Source organism: Tupaia chinensis, unplaced genomic scaffold, assembly GCF_000334495.1.
Source record: "Tupaia chinensis unplaced genomic scaffold, TupChi_1.0 Scaffold138060_1, whole genome shotgun sequence".
Classification (NCBI taxonomy): domain Eukaryota; kingdom Metazoa; phylum Chordata; class Mammalia; order Scandentia; family Tupaiidae; genus Tupaia; species Tupaia belangeri.
In genome coordinates this window covers 1,895,923-1,906,815 of record NW_006197961.1, presented here as the reverse complement: position 1 = coordinate 1,906,815, position 10,893 = coordinate 1,895,923, and the positions used below count along the sequence as shown (strand labels likewise).

General features: G+C 54.2%; 1 protein-coding gene across 3 annotated transcripts in view; it reads right to left on the bottom strand.

Moving 5' to 3' along the window:
• The window catches only part of PKN1 (protein kinase N1), a 29,864-nt gene extending 19,575 nt beyond the window's left edge, over positions 1-10,289 (bottom strand). For 2 of the 3 annotated variants that reach the window (XM_014592640.1, XM_014592641.1), the window contains exons 1-4: positions 10,218-10,289; positions 5,294-5,597; positions 3,549-3,700; positions 824-959 (exon numbers count right to left, since the gene is read on the bottom strand). In XM_014592640.1, coding sequence (XP_014448126.1) covers positions 824-959; positions 3,549-3,700; positions 5,294-5,597; positions 10,218-10,274 — 649 coding nt within the window. In that variant the 5' untranslated portion in view covers positions 10,275-10,289. Of the gene's footprint in view, positions 1-823; positions 960-3,548; positions 3,701-5,293; positions 5,598-6,768; positions 6,840-10,217 lie in introns of those variants that run through there. The other variant, XM_006161014.3, reaches the window with a different exon arrangement.
• Between the last annotated feature and the right edge of the window lie 604 nt (positions 10,290-10,893).

Genomic DNA, 10,893 nt, shown 5'->3' with positions numbered 1-10,893 from the left:
AAAAAAAAAAAAAAAAAAAAAACTTTGTTTACAAAAAAAAGCAGCTGGAGGATTAGCAGGTGGCGGGTGGTGAAGGTACCGGATCCCACATGCCAACTCCATGGTTTGAGTCCCGGACCTAGTGGCTCAAAAAACAAATTGGGTGCTTATGCCCAAAATCTCAAGAAGAATATGAGGAAGGGTCTGCAGTGTGGCCATACACCCTGGAAGGGGTGGTTTTTTTTACTTTTGCCCTCTCTCTGTCTCTATCTGTCTCTCTCCAGCAAGTGCACACACACTATGGTAAAAACAAAATCTGAACCAGCAGTTAGCGTAATGGCTATGTCGCTAGACTCCCACGTAGTCGACTGCGGTTCACGTCCCAGACCTGGTGGCTTAGAACTCATGCCGGGCGCGTGTGCGTGCATGCCCAAGATCCCGAGAGGAGAATGGAGGAGAAGGGATTGCGGCGTGACCATCCCCCCTGGGGGGTGATTTCTCACTTTCTGTCTCTATGTCTCTCTCTGTCTGTCTGGCGAGTGCACGCGCCCTATAGCAAAAATCTCTCAAAAAAAAAAATAATAAAGAAATAAAGAAATCCAAAGAAAAAAGCCGCAGCTGGGAGATTAGGCTTGAAGGTTGTAGTTTGCTGACCTGTAAGCTAGTCCAAACCTTGCATAGAACACAATGGGAAACTGAGGTCCAGAAAGGATAAGGAATGAGTTCCAGTCACAGTGAACTCACGGTATGCACCTGCCTGCCCTGAAAGGAGTCAATTATGGGCCAGAGGCTGAGCTCTGCAAGATGGAATGCAGGCGAGGTTGTCTCAGGGTGAGGAACTCACCTTGGGCCTCATCTGGGGCTGCCTGGCTCTCCAGTTGGCCGGCCTGGAGTGCCCGGCGGAGTTGCATACGGATAATGTCAATCTTGGTCTTGCTGTCTTGTAGCATCTGCTGGGCTGTTAGCAGCAGCTTCCGGTCCTGGGGACAGAGACAGGCATGAGAAGAAGGTGGGCAGCTGGGGTCTGCCCACCAGCCCCAGGGGCCACGCCGTGCAGGGCCTGGGTTACCATGTGACTCAGTGCTCATGTGTGAGTGGAAAAGCATGCACGTGCGTGCTGGGTACGGTGGAATGATTCTGCCCCTGGACTTTGGATCCCGGTCTGGCAATTACCAGCTATGTGACCTCAGGCAGGACACTCGGTGTCGCTGGGCTTAAATGTCCTAATCTGCATTTGGGAACCCCCACTGAACTGAGGGTTGCAGAAGCTAATCCGGGTATAAGGTCAGAGCTGAGCCTGGCACCAGCAGGAGCCTTTATCTACTTTAGGTGTTAGAAACAAGTGCACGTGGGACCAGCAGATGGCATAATGGCTACGTCGCTGGACTCCCACGTAGTCGACCGCGGTTCGGGTCCCGGACCCAGTGGCTTAAACTCACGCCGGGCGCGTGTGCATGCATGCCCAAGATCTCGAGAGGAGAATGGAGGAAAAGGGATGGCGGCGTGACCATCCTCCCTGGGGGGTGATTTCTCACTTTCTGTCTCTCTGTCTCTGTCTGGCGAGCACATGCACCCTATAGCAAACACCTCTCCAAAAACAAAAACAGAAACAAGCACACATGAGCGGGCGGGCCCCAAGGCCACACACACAAGCCCACAGACTCTATTTATGTGAAGTACCCAGAACAGGCAAATCCATAGAGACAGAAGCAGATTAGAGCTGCCAGGGGCTGGGGAGTGGGTGTGTGGGAAATGACTGTGAAGGGGTAGGCAGTTTCCTTTTGGGGTGACAAAAACATCCTGGTACTTGGGAGAAGGCTATACCACCCTGAACTGTATACTTCATTGTTCATTTATTTATTCACATAAGTATTTTTTAGAGAGATTTTTGCTATAGGGTGTGTACACTCGCTGGAGAGAAAGAGATAAAGAGACGAAAAGTGAGAAATCACCCTCTCAATGGGGAGGGCCACACCACAATCCTTTCTCCTCCATTCTCCTCTCAGGATCTTGGGCACGCACGCACACGCGCCCGGCGTGAGTTTCAAGCCACGGGGTCTGGGACTTGAACCATAGTGGATTAACGTGGGAGTCTAGCAACGTAATCATGCCACCTGCTGGTCCCTCATTTACTTATTTTTTATAACTTGGCAGAGAACATGTGCACTCGCCAAAGAAAGAGAGAGAGAGACAAACACACAGAGAGAAAGGCAGAGAGAATTCCCCAAGGAGGGCACAGATGCCCTGGAATCCCTTCTCCATTTCACCATTCTTTCGGGATTTGGGGTGCTCATCCCACATGTGTGGGTGGCTGAGTTTGCACGTATAGGTGTGCGCATGTGTGAGTGTGAGTGTATGCACATGCAGGTATGTGTGTGCGCAAATATGTAGATGGATGTGTGCATGTGAGAGTAGGGGTGTGTGTGTGTTTGTATACATGTGAGGATGGGTGGGTGTGCACCTGTAGGTATGTCTACGTATGTTAGAAGGCACGTGCATGCATGGATGTGCATGCATAAGTATATATGTGCATGTGCTAGCAGGTGTGGGCACATGTGGGTAGCTCTGCACATGTGGTTGTGTATACGTGTGCTAGCATGTGCAGGTGTGGGTGGGTGTGCACATGCAGGTGTGTGCATGTGCTAGCAGGTGTGGGCACATGTGGGTAGATGTGCATGTGCAATTGTGTACACATGTGCTAGCATGTGCAGGTGTGGGTGGCTGTGCACATGCAGGTGTGTACATGCATGCATGTGCAGGCACAGGTATATATGTGCATGTGCTAGCAGGGTTAGGGTTAGGGTAAACGTGCACCTGCAGCATGTGCAGGTGTGGGTGGGTGTGCACATGCAGGCGTGTGCATACATGTGTGTGCAGGCACAGGTATGTGTGTGTGCATGTGCTAACAGGGTCAGGGTTAGGGTAGACGGGCACCTGCAGTTGTGTACACATGTAGTAGCATGTGCAGGTGTGGGTGGCTGTGCACATGCAGGTGTGTGCATGTATGCACGTGCAGGCACAGGTATATGTGTGCATGTGCTAGCAGGGTTAGGGTTAGGGTAGACATGCACCTACAGCTGTGTACACATGTACTAGCATGTGCTAGCTGTGGGTGGGTGTGCACATGCAGGTGTGTGCATGCATGTGTGTGCACGCACAGGTATATGTGTACATGTGCTAGCAGGGTTAGGGTTAGGGTAGACGTGCACTTGCAGTTATGCACACATGTACTAGCATGTGCAGGTAGGGGTGGGTGTGCACATGCAGGTGTGTACATGCATGCATGTGCAGGCACAGGTATATATGTGCATGTGCTAGCAGGGTTAGGGTTAGGGTAGACATGCACCTACAGCTGCATACACATGTACTAGCATGTGCTAGCTGTGGGTGTGTGTGCACATGCAGGTGTGTGCATACATGTGTGTGCAGGCACAGGTATGTGTGTGTACATGTGCTAACAGGGTTAGGGTAGACGTGCACCTGCAGTTGTGTACACATGTGCTAACATGTGCAGGTGGGGTGAGTGTGCACACGCAGGTGCGTGCAGGTATGTACACGTGTTGACCCACCTTGGTGCTGCCGTTGCTGTAGGTCTGGATCATGTTCTCCGCCCCCTGCTTCACCTTCAGCTCGATAGCCAGCTGCTTCTCCAGCCCCGCCACGCGGCTCAGGTTGGTGGCCGAGCAGGCAGGGCCGCCCGCCCCGGGGGACTGGGGGACATCTGAAGGGGACAGGAGGAGGGGAGAGGTACAGCAGTCATCACCACATACACAGTCACACTGAGACCACACAGAGACGCTCCTGTTTGCCACTCCCACCCCTGTGATAATGAGTCTCTGTGTGGTTGAGGCTTTGGAGCAACTGTGTGTGTCTTTAAGTATGTGTGATATCACCTTTGCGTGTTGTTTGGAACGTGGTACGACCGTGTATGAGATTTTGAGGTACTCCTGAGACAGCGTATAAGCCTTTGGGTGTTTATGTGTTAGTGTGACTGAGTGATAGCCTCTAGGTATTTGTGTGATAGTATATACATCTTTGGGGATTGCGCAGGTATTGGTGTGTCTGTGTATCTAGGTATTCGTGTGACAGTGTCTACATCTTTCGGCACTGTCCTGAGTATGGGTGTGTCTTTGTATCTGGGTGTTCATGTAACAGTTTCTACACCTTTGGGCACTGAGTATTGATGTGTCTGTGTACCTGGGTATTCGTGTCAAGTTGTGTACATACCTAGGCATTGTTTGAGCATTAGTGTGTCTATGTACCTAGGAGTTCATGTTAGGATGTGCATATCTTTGGGCACTGTAGAAGCATTGGTGTGGCTGTGTGTCTAGGTATTCCTATGAGGAAGTGTATTGGGAACCAACAGTTAGCGTAATGGCTATGTCGCTGGACTCCCACGTAGTCCGACCGCGGTTCACATCCCGGACCCGGTAGCTTAGAACACACGCCGGGTGCGTGTGCGTGCGTGCCCAAGATCCCGAGAGGAGAATGGAGGAGAAGGGACTGCGGCGTGACCATCCCTCATGGGGGGTGATTTCTCGCTTTCTGTCTCCCTGTCTCTGTCTGTCTGGCGAGCGCACGCGCCCTATAGCGAAAACCTCTCCAAAAAAAAAAAAAGAAAAAAAAAGGAAGTGTACATCTTAGGCCCTGTGCAAGCATTGGTGTGTCTGTGTGTCTAGGTATTCCAGTGAGGGAGAGTACACCTTTAGGTATTGCACAAGAATTGGTGTGTCAGACGCCAGCAGGAGGTGTGGTGGTTAAAGGCGCTGGAGTCCCACATGGCCGACCGCAGTTCAAGTCCCAAACCTAGTGGCTTGCTTGCTTTCTCTCCCTCCCCCAGGTCAAATTTAAATAAATAAATACAATAAATACAGTTAAATAAAATAATTCTTAAAAAAAAAAAAAGAAGAAGAAGAAGAATTGGTGTGTCTGTGTATCTAGGTATTCCTGTGAGGGAGTGTACATCTTTAGACACTGTGTATTTCGGTATTCATCTGACAGTGTCTACACCTTTGGGCATTGTCCGAGTATTGGTGAGGCTGTGTATCTAAGTATTTGTGAGGAAGTGTACATCTTTGTACATTTGGGCATGGCCCAGGCTTTGGTGCATCTGTGTATGCATTTCTCGGGGTGCTGGTGGCTGTGTGCTTTTGGCATCTGCTCTAATTGTTATGTGTATTAACACCGTGAGTTGTCATGACCCAGCGTGTCTTCCTGAGGGTCAGTGGAGTTGAGCCAGCCTGCTCTGGAGGCTCCGGATGAGCTCCTGAGCACCAGAATCCCGGGGTACCACCTCCCCAGGTACCAGGCTCACCTCGGGCAGCGGCCACAGGGTCAGGAAGTACCACGTGGGCATGGAGCTCCTGCAGCTGCTGGTGCAGCAGGTCGAGGCGGCGTGAGGAGCCTCGTAGCACGAGCTCCACGGGGCCCAGGTTGCGGCCCAGGTCAGTAGTGGCCCGACGCAGGTTCTCAGCTCCCTCTTTCAGTTTCAGCTCCTTACGGATCTCCCGGCGCAGCCGCTCCCGTTCCAGCTCTAGCTGCTGTTGCACTCCGGGGGCCGCCAGGTCTGCCCCGGCCAGGCCCAGCTGCTCCAGCAGGGACCAGCTCCGAGGCTCACTCTGTAGGGGACAGGGCCAGGTCAGTGTGCTAGGAGGACTCCAGGGCACTGACCACACACAGTCAACCTGGTGGGGCCTCCACTGGGGACTACTGGAACTCCCACGACAGGGCCTGCTCCACCTTCACTGGCCCCTGAAACTGGGAGGTGAGACTGTTCCTTGAGGTCAGCAGAGGGCGTAATGGCTATGTCGCTGGACTCCCATGTAGTCAACTGCAGTTCGAGTCCCGGACCCGGTGGCTTAAACTCATGCTGGGTGCGTGTGCATGCATGCCCAAGGTCCCAAGAGGAGAATGGAGGAGAAGGGATCGCGGCATGGCCATCCCCCCTAGGGAGTGATTTCTTGCTTTCTGTCTGTCTGTCTCTCTCTTTCTGGCGAGAGTATGCATCCTATAGCAAAAACCTCTTCCCCAAAAAAATGAAGTGAGGGACCAGCAGTTAGCATAATGGCTATGTTGCTGGACTCCCATGTAGTCGACCATGGTTCGAGTCCCGGACCCGGTGGCTTAAACTCACGCTGGGTGCGTGTGCGTGCGTGCCCAAGATCCCGAGAGGAGAATGGAGGAGAAGGGATCGCGGCATGGCCATCCCCCCTAGGGAGTGATTTCTTGCTTTCTGTCTGTCTGTCTCTCTCTTTCTGGCAAGCACACACGCCCTATAGCAAAAACCTCTCCCCCCAAAAAAAGAGGAGAGACGGTCCCTGTCCCTGCTTCTGGCCCTCAAACTGGGAGGTCTCAGGGAACGGCCTTCTTCCTCTGTCCCATCAAAGGAGGGGACCCTACAGGCGTGGCCCTAACTCCCTTCATCTGTCCCTTACACGGTAGGACTCTGAGGGATCTCAAGAGAAGGCTCTTCCCATCTGCCGTCCCCCTCACACTCAGAGATTCTAGGGCCAGACTTCATCTCCCCACCGCTGTATCCCCACACTAGAAGAGCCCGTATTTCCTTCTATACTCGACAACTGGGACCCTAATGAGCCGGGCCCTAGCTCCTTCTTGATTTCTCTGAGATCCCCAAAATGCCCCAGACACTTTCGTCCTCCAAATAGAGAACTCAGGGGCCAGCCCCCCTTCTCTCCTTCACCAGAGACTGAGAGACACTCAAGGCAGAAGGTCCACCCTAGGCTGCGTGGGATCTCCTTCCGCCCACCGTGCAAGGACCCCTGGCCCCACCTCCAGCTCCTGCTCCGAAGGGGGATCGGCCTCCGCCATCCTGGGTCCGGGCTGACGGCCCCGCCCTCTTCCTGAACCTCAGCCCTGCCGGGGCCTCTGGGCCACCACTTCCTCTTTCCTGCCAGCTCCCAGCATCCCCTGCGCCAGGCTGGCCCCAGACTTCTGGGGCATCTAGGGGACCTTCTCTCCAACCCCCTCTCCAGCGCCAAGCCTGCTTCTCCAAATGCAACCCAGGGACTGCCCTCGTTCCCTGTCCTGAGAGGATGCCCGTGTACACCCGTGCCTGTCATACGTGCATGTATGGGCAGATAGGCTCCCGTGAGAGTACGTGGGCTCCAGGGGCTGACTTGAGTGTGCACAGAACACAGGCTGGGGCCGGCAGGTGGCTTGGTGGTTAGGGATGCTGGACTCTCACATGGCTGACTATGGTTCAAGCCCTGGACCTGGTGACTTGTTTTCTCACTTTCTCTCTTTCTCCCTCTCTCTGTCCCTCTCTAGTCATATTAAAATGGATAATACTAAATAATTATTAAAAACCCACAGGCCCACAGGTGTGCATATGCACACCTATAAGCATGTGCACGCAACAGAAGCTCAAAAGTGTGTGCACATCCCCAATCTCCAAGTGTGTGCATATCTGCATTTATGGATGTGTGTACATCCTCTTGGGATCTTGGGCATGCATGCACACGTGCCTGCCGTGAGTTTAAGCCACCAGGCCCAGGACTTGAACTGTGGTCGACTTCATGGGAGTTTAGCGATGTGTGTACCTGCACTTCTGGATGTGTGCACAGAACATGCCTCATGAGTGTGCACAATTCCATGTCTGCAGGTGAGCACAGAACACAAGCTCACACACGTGTACACTCCCACATCTACCGTGTAACACTTAAGTACAAACGCCCAGGAGCGCTTCAACGGTCGCCCTAGATCCTCTGCCATACACACTCCCACCTGCAAAGTAGACACAGCTCACTGCTCACCCATGTGCACACGTGCACACTCACACACGTGTGCATGCTCCTTGAGGTCCCCACAGCATGGCTGTGCTCCCAAGGGCCTCCAGCCCTGCATCACCTGCACATGTCACTGTGGTCGGCCCCGCCCCTTGTCCCCAACTTCCCCTCTAGGGTCAGAACAGCCAGTTCTACAGAGGCGAGGCCCCCTTCCTGCAGACAGGCCATCCCAACTTCCTGCTTCCACTCAGTCCACTCGCCAACCGCAGCCGCCTGCAGCGCAGGGGCCCAGGGGCCCAGCCAGCACAGCAGCACCTCCCTGAGACCAACGCACTGGGGGGCAGTGACAAGAGCACCCCAAACCGGCAGCCACAGACCACTCACAGAGCACCCACTAGCACTCAAAGACAATTTTTTTTTCTTTTTTTGGGAGAGGTTTTTTGCTATAGGGCACATGCGCTCGCCAGGAAGACAGAGAGACAGAAAGCGAGAAATCACCCCCCAGGGGGGATGGCCACACCGCAATCCCTTCTCCTCCATTCTCCTCTCGGGATCTTGGGCACACACGCACATGCACTCGGTGTGAGTTTAAGCCACCAGGTCTGGGACTCGAACCAGGGTCGACTACATGGGAGTCCAGGACATAGCCATTACGCCAACTGCTGGTTCCTATGTACCTTTTCTCCATCCGCTGGGAAGTCCCATTTTCCAGATGGGGAAAGTTATTCTTGGTTCCTGAATGGCCTTGAGAACTGCAACCCCAAAGGAGAAAGATCACAGGCCAAGAGCACGGCCCCTGGGACCCAACCAACCTCTCTTTATAAACTGGAGTGAGTGGGGCCGGCAGGTGGCGTGGTGGTTAAGGGCACTGGACTCCCACACGGCTGATAGTGGTTCAAGTCCTAGACCTGGTGGCTTGCTTTCTCACTTTCCTTCTCTGTCTCTTTCTGGTCAAATTAAAAAAAATAATAAAATAATAATTAAAAAAAAGAATGATTCTGCCTGGAACACAAGTACAGTAATAACAGAAGTTCCCATATCCTTCACTGAACCTACTCATAAATTTTAATGCTTTAAGTTAATTAAGGAATATTTAGAGAATTATCAAGACCTCAGGAACTCTCTTCCCGAGAGGAGAATGGAGGAGAAGGGATTGTGGTGTGGCCATCCCCCCTGGGGGATGATTTCTCACTTTCTGTCTCTCTGTCTCTCTCTGTCTCTTTCTGGTGAGCGCACGCGCCCTATAGCAAAAACTTCTCCAAAAATAAATAAATAAAAACAATTATTTTTAAAAAATTACAGCTCTTCTTTCAAAAATAAATGAACAGATAAATAAACTGGCATGAGTAACCATTGTTCTCCTCACTTCGCAGGTAGGAAAACCAAGGCTCGGAGAGATGACAGCCAGGAGTCCCCAGTGGAAGGGGAAACTCGTCCCCAACCTCAGGGACACATGGTCATGTCTGGAGATATTCTGGGCTGTCGGGACTGGGACTGGGGAGGTGACAGATGGCAGTTGGAGACCAGAGACACTGCTCAGCCTCCCACAGTGATAGGGACAGCCCCAACCCAACGATGGTGCTGAGGTTGATAAGGACACGCCCCTGGGCTGCCGATCGCGATGCCCACCCGATGCCCCACCTGCCCCCTGGGGATGCCCTCAGCCCTGTTGTCCCCACGGCAGAACCACAGTTCAGAGAGGCCAAGGCAGTTGGCCCAGGGCACGCAGCAGAGATGTGACAACACTAGAATGTAAACTCAAGCTAACACCTAATGCCACCCTCGCCGGACCAGGCCCCACCCTGTCCCCAGCAGGCAGAGCGGGTTACGGCCAGGAGCAGGGACCAGCTCGAATAGGGACAGAGGAGGGGCAGCCTGCCTCAGCCCTGCCTCTGGCACGTAAAGCGAGGAGGGGTGGAGAGGGGGAGGGAGAGAGGCCGGGCCTCCTGGGTCCTCCTCCACTGGTGACTCACTTCTGCCCAGGAGCCAGGGGTCACCTGAAGGCCAGGAAGACCCAGGAACCAAGGCCTAGCCCAGCCTCAGAAAATCCTTGTCCTCCGCTTCCCACCAAGGAGCAGGAACCCCTGGACCCAGAGGCCCTGCCTCCCAGGGTCTGTCTCTGCTCAGCGCAGCCTGGGACCTAGACCCTCCACGTCCGGAGATTTCAATGCCTTGGGCGTTTCCGGAATCTGGACAGGACATCCGTTTGCCGGACACAGAACAGACAGGCACAGATCAGGACAGACAGAGGGACAGGGCGGCAGGTCCAGACAATCAGGAGAAAGGGATAACCAGGATGGGGGGAAGATGGGGACAAGAGATGGGATGGAGACCAGGGCATGGGTCCAGCCTCATCGCAGGAATGGCAGCCTTGCCTGGGTCACGTGTGATACACGCCAAGCACATGCATGCACCAGGGTTTCGACACAGCGCTCCCTGGGCCAGGGGTAGAGGCGGGGACCCTGGCCCATCCCGATGGCCCCAAGGTCTGACCTTGTGTGATCGGCAACACCAGAAACGCCCAGCTCCTCGACAAGGCTGGTAGGCCATCAGCAGGACTGGGGGACGTGGAGGGACAAGGGGTCACGGGGGAGACACAGAGGGGACAGGACAGGTGCAGAAGGAGACGAGAACCCAGTTACACAGAACCACAGGACAGCGGACTGAGCCACGAGGGGTTAGCAGTGGCCCCGGAGGCATGGATGTGTCCCAGATGAGGGTCACCAAAGGTCTGAGGTCACCCTGGTCCCGCTTGTCACCCAGAGGAAAGGTGAGTCCTGGGCGGTGATACCCACCAGGTGACACAGGTAAAACCTTGGCCGAGTGACAGCTGGGGCCAGTCACGTGTGTCTGTTTATGTGTCTGTGTGTGGGGAGGGTGACCCGGTCTGTCACTCAAGCTTACAGATAGGATTCTGGGTCCAGGAGCATCTTGGTTCTGCTCATGGGTACACTGGACACTCCCTCCTGGGATGTGGGTCCACCTGGCAGCCTGGTAGGTAGGCCTGGGGGGGTCCCCAGTTCCCCGATCTAAGGAGGTGACTCCGGCACTTCCGCCAACAGGTGCCAATCTGGGTGGCGTCGGGACCATCGTAAAGCTCGGTCTGGGGGGGCGGGGTGGCTGGAGCTTTGCAGGGCGGGGGAGGGGCGCGGGCCGGGCGGGCTCCGGG